This window comes from Chelonia mydas, chromosome 9 (assembly GCF_015237465.2).
Source record: "Chelonia mydas isolate rCheMyd1 chromosome 9, rCheMyd1.pri.v2, whole genome shotgun sequence".
Classification (NCBI taxonomy): Eukaryota; Metazoa; Chordata; order Testudines; family Cheloniidae; genus Chelonia; species Chelonia mydas.
Window position 1 is genome coordinate 34,456,304 of NC_057855.1, and position 13,607 is coordinate 34,469,910.

General features: G+C 40.0%; 1 protein-coding gene across 9 annotated transcripts in view; it reads right to left on the bottom strand.

Moving 5' to 3' along the window:
- Positions 1-7,091: 7,091 nt before the first annotated feature.
- RHBDD1 (rhomboid domain containing 1) overlaps positions 7,092-13,607 on the bottom strand; it is an 89,877-nt gene continuing 83,361 nt past the window's right edge. For all 9 annotated transcript variants that reach the window (XR_003563636.3, XM_027817351.3, XM_043521949.1 and 6 more), the window contains one exon: positions 7,092-10,092. Coding sequence is in view for 8 of the 9 variants with exons in the window: in XM_027817351.3 (XP_027673152.1) it covers positions 9,974-10,092 (119 nt within the window). In the remaining variant the exon portion in view is untranslated. The remainder of the gene's footprint in view (positions 10,093-13,607) is intronic.

The following is a 13,607-nucleotide window of genomic DNA, read 5'->3' on the forward strand; positions in this document are numbered from 1 at the left end:
TCGTTTATGGCCACAAAGTTAAGGGGCCATTACAGTTGATGAAGCAACAACGGGAGGGGGTTACATCTTCTCCAGGAACTAACATTTTGGACTTTGTAACCAACCTGAAAAACACCCTCAAGGACTCTCTAGCCCTTGCTCAAGAAAACCTACAGGATGCTCAACAAGAGCAAAAAGCCTGGTATGATAAACATGCCAGAGAACATTCCTTCAAAGTAGGTGACCAAGTCATGGTTCTGAAAGCACTCCAGGCCAATAAGATGAAAGCTTTGTGGGAAGGGCCATTTACGGTTTGAGAGTGCCTTGGAGCTGTTAATTACCTCACAGTGTTCCCAGACCCTACCCTAAAACGAAAAGTATACCATGTTAATTCTCTAAAGCGCTTTTATTCCAAGAAATCATGGTTCTCCACTTTACAGCCCAGGAGAGAGATGACACTGAGTGGCCTGAAGGAGTCTACTATAAAGGAAAAAGCAACGGTGGCATGGAAGAGGTGAGCCTTTCCATCACCCTTGGGCCTAAGCAGCGACAGCAAATCCAGGCGCTGTGCACCAGCTTTCCACCGATGTTTTGAGCCACCCCAGGATGGACAGAATGGGCATACCACTCCATTGACACAGGAGATGCTCGCCCAATTAGAGCCCAACCCTACCGGATGGCTCCTCAAGCCAAAACTGCAATAGAAAGGGAGATCAAGGACATGTTACGGAGGGTGTAATTCGCCCCTCTCAGAGTGCATGGGCCTCTCCAGTGGTTCTGATTCCCAAACCAGATGAGGAAATCTGCTTTTTTGTGGACTACAGTAAGCTAAACGCCCAGAAAACTATCCAATGCTATGTACAGATGAGCTATTGGAGAAACTGGGACGTGCCCAGTTCATCTCCACCTTAGACTTAACTAAGGGGTACTGACAAGTGCTACTAGATGACCCCGTCAAGGAAAGGTCAGCCTTCATCACCCCTGTAGTGCTTTATGAATTTAATGTGTTCCCTTTCAGACTGCGAAATGCACCCTCCACTTTCCAGAGACAGGTAGATAACCTTCTAGCTGTATTTGGGAAATTTGCAGTCACCTACCTTGACGATATGGCTATATTTTCAGATTCCTGGGCAGACACTTGGAACACCTCCAAGCTGTCTTCCAGCGCATAAAGGAGGCAGCATTAACTGTGAAGGCCAAAAATGTCAAATAGACCTAACCAGGGTAATGTACCTTGGACACCAGGTGGGTCAAGGAACTATCAACCCCTACAGGCTAAAGTAAATGCTATCCAAAATTGGCAAGTCCCTAAGTCGAAGAAGCAGGTCCAATCCTTCTTGGGCTTGGCCAGGTATTACTGATGATTTGTACCACATTACAGCCAAATTGCCACCCCACTGACAGACCTGACCAGGAAAAAACAGCCAAATGCAGTTCAGTTGACTGAGACCTGTCAGAAAGCCTTTAACCAGCTTAAGGCGGCCCTTATGTCTGACCCTGTACTAAGGGCCCCGGACTTCGACCAACAGTTCATCGTAACTACAGATGTATCCAAGTGTGGTGTAGGAGCAGTTTTAATGCAGGAAGGACCAGATCAACAATTCCATCCTGTCGTGTTTCTCAGCAAAAAACTTTCTGAGGGGGAAAGCCACTGGTCAGTCTCAGAAAAAGAATGTTACGCCACTGTGTATGCTCTGGAGAAGCTATGCCCATACATTTGGGGACGGCGGTTCCACCTGCAGACTGGACATGGTGCACTGAAGTCAAAGAAACTAACAAAAAACTTCATCGGTGGAGTTTAGCTCTTCAAGACTTTGATTTTAAAATACAACACATTTCAGGAGTCTCTAACAAAGTGGCTAATGCACTCTCCCGGGAAGGTTTCCCAGAATCAGCCTGGTAAAAATGTCCCTATAATCTAAGTCATTGTAGTCCTTGAAATGTGAAAAATACTGTAATTATTAGTAAAAGTAGAGGTGCATGTATCTTATTAACTCTGTTTCCTAAACCTCCAGGAAGAAATCCCAGACGGTGTGGACCTGACCTGAACCAGGCTGGCCAGCACCATCTGTGATTTTGGGGGCGTGTGATAAATGAAGGGGGGGATAGCTTCCTTTTATGGACACCCAGCCAGACAGTTAGCTATAAAATCCCTCTTGGTAGCTGTTCTCTACTTGCTTTACCTATAAAGGGTTAAAAAAGCCCATAGGTAAAAAGAAGGGAGTGGGCATCTGACCTAAAGAGCCAATGGGAGGGCTAGAACTTTTTAAAATTGGGAAAAAACTTTTCCTTTTTCTGTTTGTTGTTGTTCTCCGGAGAGAGGAGATGCTGAGCAGGAACCAGGCTGAGCTACGATGTAGGAAGCTTTAAACCAGGTATGAAAACCCATCAGATCATACCTAGAGATTGCTTATCTGAAACTCCAGATATGTAAGTAAGTCAGGGAAGATCTAAGGAAGATGCAATTAGGGTTATTTCTTTTATTTCTTATTAGTTTGTGGACTCCTCTATGCTAACCCCAGGTGCTTTTGTTTTGTTTGTAACTTTTAAGCTGAACCTCAAGAGCTATCTTGATGCTTAATTTTTGTAATTTTTTTTATCTAGCAAAAAGCCTGAGTTCCAGTTGTATTTTCTTTCTGTTTTCAATAAAATTTACGTTTTTTTAAGAACAGGATTGGATTTTTGTGCCCCTAAGAGGTTTGTGCATATGTTGTTTAATTAGCTGATGGCAACAGCTAATTTCCTTTGTTTTTCTTTTTCAGCTCTTCCACGGGGAGGGGGTGTGTGTGTGAAAGGGCTTGAGGGTACCCCACAGGAAGGAATTGCCAAGTGCGCCTTTCTGGGTTCTCAAAAGGAGTTTTTTTGCATTTGGGTGGTGACAGCATCTACCCATCCAAGGTCAGAGAGAAGCTGTAAGTGGAGTGGCTAGTATTAATTAAATGGAGTGTAACCCTGGAGTGGCTAGTATTAATTTTTAGAAACCTTGCGGGCACCCACCTCTGCACTCGAAGTGCCAGAGTGGAGATTCAGCCTTGACACACCCCTAGAGTGGAACACCCACAGGGACTCTACTTGAAGAAAAACTCTCACATCTGTACTATTCTATCAGAGTAGTGTAGCTGTGTTGGTCCCAGGATATACCGAGACAAGGTGGGTGAGGTAACATCTTTTATTGGACCAACTTCTGTTGGCAAAAGAGACAAGCTTTCGAACTCTACAATCTGGGAATGTCTGGGAATTAATGTACCAAATTAAGAGTTAGTAGACCTGGTTTTTACTTCCAAATGTTCCATTAAAACATATTGTGTACTCTTAGGCACCTTATTGAGGTGGTCTGATCAAAAGTCCATTGAAATCAATTGAAAGACTCCCATGGACCTCAATGGGCTTTGGATCAAGCTCTTATATGATGGCAGCATGATCAATCAGCAATATGCTGACTTTGAAGATATTAAATTTGTTTTCTATAGATTCCAGGCTTTTCCTATGCACGTGAGCCTGACATACTTTTAAAAAAATGAGTGAACTTGTGGGGCAAGTAGGCTTTCTCCAATTTGCCCAGCTCCTGACAAAATATAACTCAATTATAGGTTTCAGAGTATAGTATAGTTTCAATTATAGTAATTATTACGAGATTTACCCAGAAAAAGGTTTCTACGAAGACACTTATAATTGTTGCATGTTATTTTCAAGCTAAAGCAGTCACTGTACATTTAAACATTCTAGAAGAGCAGCAGTCAGATGAAAAATGACAAATTAAATATTTGTTTTTATACAAAACAAAAAGGGGAATGTTCACATCAATAAGGGTGAATATGTCAGTGCAGCTGTAGGGCAACAGTTACTCATGCATTGACAATTTGTTCTGGTTTTATAAGCCAGTTTACTCCAGTGTCATGATAAACGAATTGTTACCATAGCTACTTCCACAGTAGATACTTAAGATTGTCACTGAAATACTATCCACCTTCTTAAATGCACAACATTATTTCGTTGCACTCTGAAAATGGTGTTTTACAAAGAAAATGATGTGGTGTTCCAAGGGAAAGTTTTTTTCCATTTATAACATGTCAGTTTCTCCTTAAATTGAATAGTATCCCCCTTTCTATATGCTCACAAATTACCCCAATTTTTTTAAATAAAAGTTTGTTATTTTTATGAACCTGTTGTTTTTTTTTAAATAAGAACTCAAGTGTTTTTTGTCCGTGCTTTTCGTCTGACAGTACATACACAGAAGAGGCATTATTTGGAACTGTGCATGTCAAATCATGATCATTTCCCCCCATTTTAGATTAAACTGAATTTTGTTTTTACTGCAGGTGTCTGGTTAACCCACACATAACATTTGGAATGACATGAAAAAGGAAGGCATCACCATCGTGAGAGTTGTGAGCAGCAGAAGCACAGCAAAGTCCATCATTGCACCTACTGAAAACTCAACCAGCTGTATTTAAGGCCTCATCCAAAGACCATTGACTTCATTTTGTTTTGACACTTACTGCAAGAGTTCTGGACACTACTAGTCTATTATGCCACCCTGTGCGTGCATAATAAGTCGCTGAACACAATTAGCAGCATATAACACCACCACAAAACCATTCTATCCAGCATGTCTGGATTTCCATCGGAACATGCGGAGCTCCAGGATTAGTATGCGTTAACCAGCTGCTTATTTCAGGGCAGTTCAGACACAGCTTTTTCATGTGCCAGACACCAGTATATATCAATCCTGGAGTAAGAAGTGCTTAAATACAGATCAGCCTCCATGAGGAGGGCCCTCAAACGGATGTCTCGCTTTTTCTGAGTTCTGGGACAAAAGTTCTTACAGATGCGACACTTCTCATTCACCAGTGATTCCCCCAAGCATTTGAGGCAGCTGTTATCGGGGTCATTAACAGGCATAGGCCTGTTACAGTCAGAGCAGGGCTTAAAACGCAGAGACTGAGGCAGAGTTCCCACTGGGACTCTATCTCTAACTACATTACTTAAGTACTTACTAACTACTGTAAAACTATTTACCAGGCCTTAAGGCTCGAAGACTGAAATAGAAGAACTGCTAGCCCAGTGGTCCCCAACCTTTCTCTGGCCAAGAGCACATTCATGCCTTCAGAAGAGTGTGCCGGGCAGAGATGGTTCTTGGCGGCATTTCGGCAGCCGCTTCTCCGCCGGAAGCGCCCAGCAGCGGCATTTCGGCAGCCGCTTCTCCGCCGGAAGCGCCCAGCAGCGGCATTTCGGTGGCAACACTTCTCCACTGGAAGCGCTGATCGGCGACATTTCGGTGGCAGGTTCTCCGATGGATGCGCTCCTCTCCTCTTCGTTCCTTGGCGCCAGCCCTGATAGCAGGCACACATAAATGTCCTGGTGGGCACCATGGCACCCGCGGGCACTGCGTTGGGGTCCACTGTGCTAGCCCTTGTGAGGCAAGGGAAAGGCGCTCCGACTAACCACCAGGGGTGGTAAGAAGAAACTGAGAGGGTTTACCGCCAGTGGCAGCTAATATACTGACGCATGGGCGCGGCACTCAAGAGGGTGCTACAGCCGACCCTACAGATATCACTAAGGCAAAAATCTCCAACAGCCGCACACGTGGGCATGCGCACACCTAGGATGGAATCGACATGAGCAAACACTCGAAGAAATCACAGCTCCTGATAAAAATGAATTCACCTTCAGTTTCAAAGTTCTATACAGCAACATTTCTTGTTTTTAAAAAATTCTCAGTTTACACACAATTACTGAGGCTGATTAAAGGCGGATTCCCCACTCTGGCGCTTGGAGAGCAGAAGGTGGGGGCCCGCAAGGATTCTAAAAATTAATTCGGCCACTCCAGGCTGGTATTAAACTCCTAAGGTCACAGCTTCTCTCTGACCTTGGATGGGTAGATGCTGCCACCACTCAAATGCAAAACCCTTTGGAACCCAGGAAGGTGCACTTGGGAATTCTTTTCTGTGGGGTACACTTAAGCCCCTTCACACCCCTCTCCCCCCAGGGAAGAGCTGAGAAATGAAAACAAAGAAATCAGCAGTTGCCACCAGCTAACTAAAAAAAACATGTGCACAAACCTCTTAAGACACAGAAGTCCAAATCCTGTTCTTAAAAAAGGTAAATTTTATTAAAAACAGAAAGAAATACATCTGAAAACTCATGCTATTGCTCAATTTTTAAAAAAGCAATTCCAAAAATTAAGCACTCAAAATAGTTTTCTGGGGCTTCAGCTTAAAGGTTACAAGCAACAAAAGCATCTGGGGTTAGCACAGAAGAATCTGCAAGTCACATGAAATAAACAAAATAAACCTAATCGCGTCTTCCTACACATTTTCTGATAACTTACATATCTGGGTTTCAGATAAGCAATTCTAGGTATGATTCTGATGATTTTTATACCTGGCCTTCAGCTTCTCACAGCATAACTGCTGCCCTGTTCCCCTCTTGCCCGGAGAGCTACAACACACAGACAAAGGAAAGTTTTTTCCCCCCCAAGTTTAACAAGTTCTAGCCTTCCCATTGGCTCTTTTGGTCAGGTGCCCACTCACTTCCCTTTACCTATGCATGCAGTTAGACTTTTTAACCCTTTACAGGTAAAGCAAGTAGAGAACAGCTACCAAGAGGGATTCCATAGCTAACTGGCTGGCTGGGTGTCCACAAAAGGGAGCTATCCCTCCTCTCGTTTATCACAGCATGTTTATGCAGGAAGTACTGAATTTCAAATTCTTACTACCACGCATAGGTACTGAGGAATTCAGGCAGCCTTAGATATTGATAGATATTCAATCCATGACATCACATCTGCAGTCAGGGCTCTCCAAGCTAAATGGATTTATTTTTAAAATAAGAGTTTATTTTCCATTTTGGGAAAGTGCAGGGTAAAACCATATAACAGAAACAGCATTTCAGTGAACTGTATCAGAGTGTAAGGACCTGATCCGGTTCCCATTGAATTCAATGGCAAACATCCATTGACTTCAATGGGAGCAGATACAGGCCATAATGAAGGCAATTTGTTTAATCCACATTACCTTATAATGCGTTTTGTCTGAATGTACAAATATAGTATCTTCTGTGCTGATCATTTATTAGGTATTACAATTAAAATGGAGAAGAAGTGGACAGGCTGAAATATAAAAACAAGTCTTTATTTCAATTTCGTAGTAAGAAAATGTGAAAAAGCTATATATTTAACAATCTGTAGTTACTGCTGACAAGGTTATTATCCATACATATTTCATGACAATGGTGCTTATGAAGGCAGTAAAAAGAAAGACAATAAAAGGATCCAGCTCATGAGATTTCTGTGATCACGTGGAGTTTTGTTTTAAGGGAGCACAAGACACCTTTAGCACTAAGTCGCTTTGTGCTGAGACTTCTAAACCAACATTACAAGAGTAAATAAATGCCACAAAATGGATTTTTTTGCCTTTGTTTAAATACTTTTCATTGTACTAAAAACGCCACAAGACTGTCATTCTTTTACAATATATTTTCTGCCTATATCAGTCTGACTGCTTTAAATAACTGAAATTATGTAGCCTCATGAACATGACCAACTACACTGGAAACTAAACACCACAGCAATGAGATCAGTTTTGGAGGGGATAATGTTCCGGTGAAGGATAAAAAATATGCACAATCACAAATACTCAAATGTTGAATTTTGCTTGCTTTGTTCTATTATTTACTCAGTGAAGAAGGCAGGAAATTATTAGAAAAATCAACCAGTGAAGAAGGCAGGAAATTATTAGAAAAATCTACCTATTTAAATATAAATGAATATCGGCCATTCTAGTTTGTGGCTAGTATGTATAACGTATACAAAGCACAGCTAGCTAACAAGAAAGAATCTTTATACCAACTGTGCAATCCTGAAGGTGATCAAGAAAATGGGCCTTTACAATACAATTTTTCCTGTATTGAGCGTCCTCCAGAAAGCACTGTGAATAATGGGTCTGAACAGTATCTGCAAGTAAGATTTCTAGCTCTGCACTTGAAAAGCCAAACATTTGGCATGCCCATTTCATGCTTCTCCATGGCATGAAATGTACAAGAAGGGAAAGAGGCAAAGAAGATGATAGGAAGCAGCCTGTGCAAATAAAAGACTTTTATTGTGCATCCAGTAATTTAACTTTCAGCTATTATTATTAAAATACATACAGCTGTAATAATATATCCAGGTCAAAACTCCATGGAGGGAGAGGTTTCAAGATTTCATAAAGCGCAGATCACTGATCATGATAGGTCCCTGAAAATACTCTATACAAGAACTTTTCAACCCAACACGAACATAAATCAATGCTCAAGAAATGCTAGTAGTTCCACACCGCAGGATGGCAATGAATTGTGTTTCATATGGTAACAGCTGTTAAGGACTGAAAAGAACAAAACAGAAGAGGTTTGCCTATTTGGGCATTTCATTGCTCAAATTTGTTTTTAAAATATAATTGTTCTCCATGTTAATAGACAAAAAATTAACAAAGCTGTTTTTATTAATATTAGCGTATCAGCTACTTTGTGTGAATAAAGACATTTTTCTTTGTTTTTCTACTTGCAAACGTAACTGAAAGACAGATCTCTACAGTACACAGCAAAGATCAAGTTATGAATGACCTGCACAGGTGTGCTAGTGTAAGAACAGAGCACGCTGAAACTTTTGTCCCTAGTGCGTCCCAGGTACGACAGCCAATAAATGATTAGCTGTACTGGAGAGGAGGAGGGGCAGCTAATGCTGCCAGCAGGCTCCAGTAGTCCCACAGGCTGCAGGTCTCAGGAAAGTGGCAGCGGGGCGATGGTGCTCTCGTGACCCACTGCTCAAGAACAATTCTGGCTACATCTTTTCCAAGATGCATCAAGTCCTGCTGCCTAGTGTGCTTTCCACAATTCCGAGGAGGCAGAATGCTTCTAGCCACCAATATTTAGGCAGTATACTTCCTTCTCCCTACAACAGCTCACTTTCTTATGAGCTATAACCAAGCTCCAAATAAGCCAGTGTAGTCCATCAAGAGAAACAGTCTGATTTTTAAAGTTGTATGAAAAAAGATTTGCATGATGGAGTTCCTATAGTCTACAAAAGTATTCTTTAAAAGAGAAATAGGTAAGTCAACAACACACAGTAACTTCTTGGATTCCAACTTAGTCTCTTGCCTTGAAAATGTTTCAGTTTTATTTGTTTAAACAATCTTTCCCCTCCCCCAGAAATAAATATATATATAAATATAAAAGTATAATAACCCCATAAAAGGAAGAACTTTCAGAATTAAGGCTGCAATATTAGGATGACCATATTGGCCATAGGCCGGGAGTATCAAGATAGTGTGAAATGTTACAAATGAGTTTTACTGTATACATATCCTAGGCAGAATGGGATGATTTGAGACAAGAGGAACCAAATTCTGCAACTTTAAAGGCTGTGCTAGCAACTTGTCAGGATTTATAGGGCTGTACCTAATTTACATATATGCTCAGTCACTGATGTTTTAAAAGTACCATTTTACTCACCAATCCAAAAAGATTATTTGTCACAGGCAAAGAGAAGAATTTTGCAAGGATGATTTATTTAGTTTTAAAATCAAGGACACACACTAATATGGTATCTGCATTTTCCCTTTTTTCCCCTTGATAGATGAAGAGAAATTGTTGACTGAGCTCATCAACAAACAAAAAGCCAAGGCATTAACAAAGCCTTTGTAGAGAAATGTCAGAAGTGAGTTGCGGCCTGTTACAATCATCAGTCAACCAGTTTTCTTTCATATTTTAAGTACAGCAAAATGGAGGGCAGCCACAGACCACATTCTGGCTCTTGGACCACACCCTTGGCCACTTATTTTAAGCCTAGATTTTCAGCCGTATTTTGCAAAATCCTTGGCATGTTTTGCTGTTAAATTATGTAGCCAGTAGTAAATAGTTCTGAACTAGAATAGAAACTGTATAAATGAACAGATCTGCAAACATTTTGGCAACTTTGAAGAGCACTTCACATATTTTCATTAGACCCTTGGCAATTTCACCATCTCTCAAATCTATTAAGTCTTTGTCTTCTCACTTCCTCTTCTGATAGCTGTTCAGATGGAAACCAAAACCCATAAGGTCGCCTCTCATTGCTATGACCTCCTGCACTAAAACCTGTAAGACAAAATGAAAAGCAAATGTAAACCATTTTTATCCTCTGCTGAGTGCAGAATCGTACACATCCTATGATTTAAACAGTGAAAAAACTGTGTAGTGGAGTAAGGTTGTGAGCATTGTATACTTTTTTTTTGTTTACTATTATTACAAAACCATTTTAAAATAATGTTATTGGTTTTGATATATAACAAGGAGGTTTTAATACAGGCAATCAAATAACTTACATCATGCGGCAGAAATACTTTTACGTAACTCGTCTTTTGATTAATGCATTGACCAGTAAAGGATAGAATCTGAATCATAAACTGCGGTGGAAAAAAAAAACTGTCATAGAAAAAAAGAAAATACATAGAACCAAAATAACTAAACAAGAGCAGCAGTTGTCATTACTGAGACCACACTGTAATGAACTACTGAGTGTGCAGTACTGACCTCTACTGGACTGAACCAGTACTGCTCAATTGAGTTACATAGGACCCTATCCTATTATGATTATACTTAGATTACCATTGTAACAGAAGATCATTAATCTTCCTGGAATAGTTTACCATGGAAATATCTTTGAGGGATTTCTGTACAGTTTTCGCTCAATTGCATGAGAAATTTTTGATTCAACAGTAAGGAATCTCTTAGATCAGTGCTTAGTTAGCAGATTAGTTTGTCCCCTTGGTCTTGGCATTTCTGTATTACTTCATTTCTTAATATCGTCTGTACAAATATATTTTAACAAACATGAAATAATTATTGGTCCTTTAGGTAGACTTCCAAAATTTACACTGACAAAGCAGATGAAAAAAATTTTCTGCTAGTTTAAGAGCAATCCCACTACATTAATGTTCATTAAAAATGTTTCAGAGTGGTAGCAGTGTTAGTCTGTATCAGAAAAAAAACGAAACAAAACAAAACAAAACCAAAACAACGAGGAGTACTTGTGGCACCTTAGAGACTAACAAATTTATCTGGGCATAAGCTTTCGTGGGCTAAAACCCACCTCATCGGATGCATGCAGTAGAAAATACAGTAGGAAGTGTGTGTATATATATATATATATATATACACACACACAAAACATGAAAAAATGGGTGTTGCCATACCAATTGTAACGAGACCAATCAATTAGGGTCCCTGCTGATAATAGCCCACCCTAATTGATTGGTCTTGTTAGAGTTGGAATGGCAACACCCATTTTTTCATGTTCTCTGTGTATATATATCTTTTTACTGTATTTTCCACTGCATGCATCCGATGAAGTGGGTTTTAGCCCACGAAAGCTTATGCCCAAATAAATTTGGTAGTCTCTAAGGTGCCACAGGTACTCCTCGTTTTTTTTTCCCCCCATTAAAAATGTGTACTTTTAATACAGCAATTACTCTTTAAAAAGCCCAGGACTTTACATTTTTCAGCATCCTTGTTTTATATAGTAACATCTAGACTTTTAAACTATTTACAAGTCCTCAACAGTTACTTTTGGCAAAGCAAGCTTTTTAAACTTTCAGCTAGTACTACAGTCCAAGATGTGGTGACCCATACCAGATGCAACTCCATCTTTAGTTGGCAACAAGCAAATTCAGAAATAAACTACACGTGGCAGTTCAGCTATAGCGAAGCACAGTGAGTAAATTAATCTGAGCAGAGATAGTACAGGCTATAGGTGGTTCTCTCTTCTGGCACCACTGAAAGACAGAAAGAAAGACAGACAGAACCTCCCCCGTCACCACCAACTAAAGAATTCAGAGAATTCAAATTCCAAGTCACATAATAAGGAAAGCAAGAAAAGATATAAAGGCTGTGCCTAAGTATGACATCAACTGCCTATGTGCTAAGGGTCCTTGGGAAAAAAAAAAAAAAAAAGTAGAGATTGGCTTCTGAACCTAGGTACATATATTATTAAGGATAAAAAAGTTAGTTCTAAAGATTAGGGAATAGTTGAGTCAAACTGCATATATATTTATAATGTTAGTATTTATTAACTTTTCATCAAGGGATCATGTTTTAATAGTAATAGTGAATATGAAAAACCAAAAACAAGTAGTGTACTATACATATAGTGGAGCTCATTTTCAGATGCAGGGGTGCTTAGCAAGCTTAAATAGCAGGGGCCTGTTTGCATAGTACACTGATGGCCTATCTACAGTGCAGTAAAGGAGACCTAGTTATTGACCTCTGACTCAGTTATGTTCTAATTTATAGTACAGACAGGACCTTAATAATAGACAAGTTTACGATTCTACGCAAAGACTGGAAGATGCAGAAGGATTTTTTTTGTCCTTGCAAATAGCTCAAACTCTTAGGAAATGCTGCCAAGCCTAACTAGCTGCTCAGGCACCAGTGGTTAGCTATAATAACATGGGATATTCACAAAAAAACAGAAATAGTTGAAGAATGTTTTAATTCACATTAACATGCAGCAAATCAATATAATGTGCATTGTAACACTTTAACCTCAACATGGCCTTGCACCACATTACTTTTTCAGATTCAGAAACACAATCGGTATTTTCAGATAGAGGCAAAACTACGTCATATTTAAGAAACATTAAACACAAACACTGCAACTTGTCAATTACTCTTCACCTCACCCATAAGCACACCCACCATTTCAGAACAACATGCCACTCTAATTAAGAGTGCTCCTGTATGTGATGAAATACTGCCATCTCCTTTTAAAATACTTTCCTTTAGAAACAAAGTATTCTTCCTGCTAATGTGAAAAAGCCACCCCCACTCCCCAAAGGCCATGGAATACCTCATAACTTGTATCTTCCCCCTATCCCTCTGTCAAAATGAGACTGGTTGAGACAAGTTAAGACTGATGACAACATAGCGGTTGTGATGTTATGACCTAAACCGTTTCCATTCTGGATCTGGCCTAACCCCTTCTACCACGTGACCCCAAAGAGAAGTCCCACCTTAATTAGAGGAGACCAATAGGTGTCGGTGCATGGACAGTAACCCTAAACCATGGGTGCAGTAATATTGCAGCCATCCTGTAAACACACACAAGTGGAAACAGCCATGTGCAGATGTTAGAGAAAAATAATTATTCACTTCAGGAGGCTAGAAATTTTGTGAGCATGAACCTTTGATTTCAGGCAGCTAAAAAGCATTACAGATCATTGAATTGAAAACAGGCCACTGACTGGCATACTAAGAGAATGTTTATGCATCATACAAACTGGCTATGGTTCATTTGAAAAGAAAGAAAACAATTGTCCCAGATGTGGATGCACAATGGCAGATAGGTTTTTTATACATGTACTGAGCAAGGAAGCTCAATGATGGTTGTAAATACATCTTAAAGGCCTAAACATGCCTGTGCAAAGGAGTTGAAAGAAAAGACCCAAGGTGTGATCCCTAAAGCTTTAAATCAATATTCATTAATGAGAGTGTGTCTCAGAAGCTGGACAGATCAGGGTAAAGAATTTTTTTAAAAAAACTTGATGCTATTTTAACAATTTTTTACAAGTTCATTACTTTGTCACTAATAATGATGTCAAGACCACCATGATGGA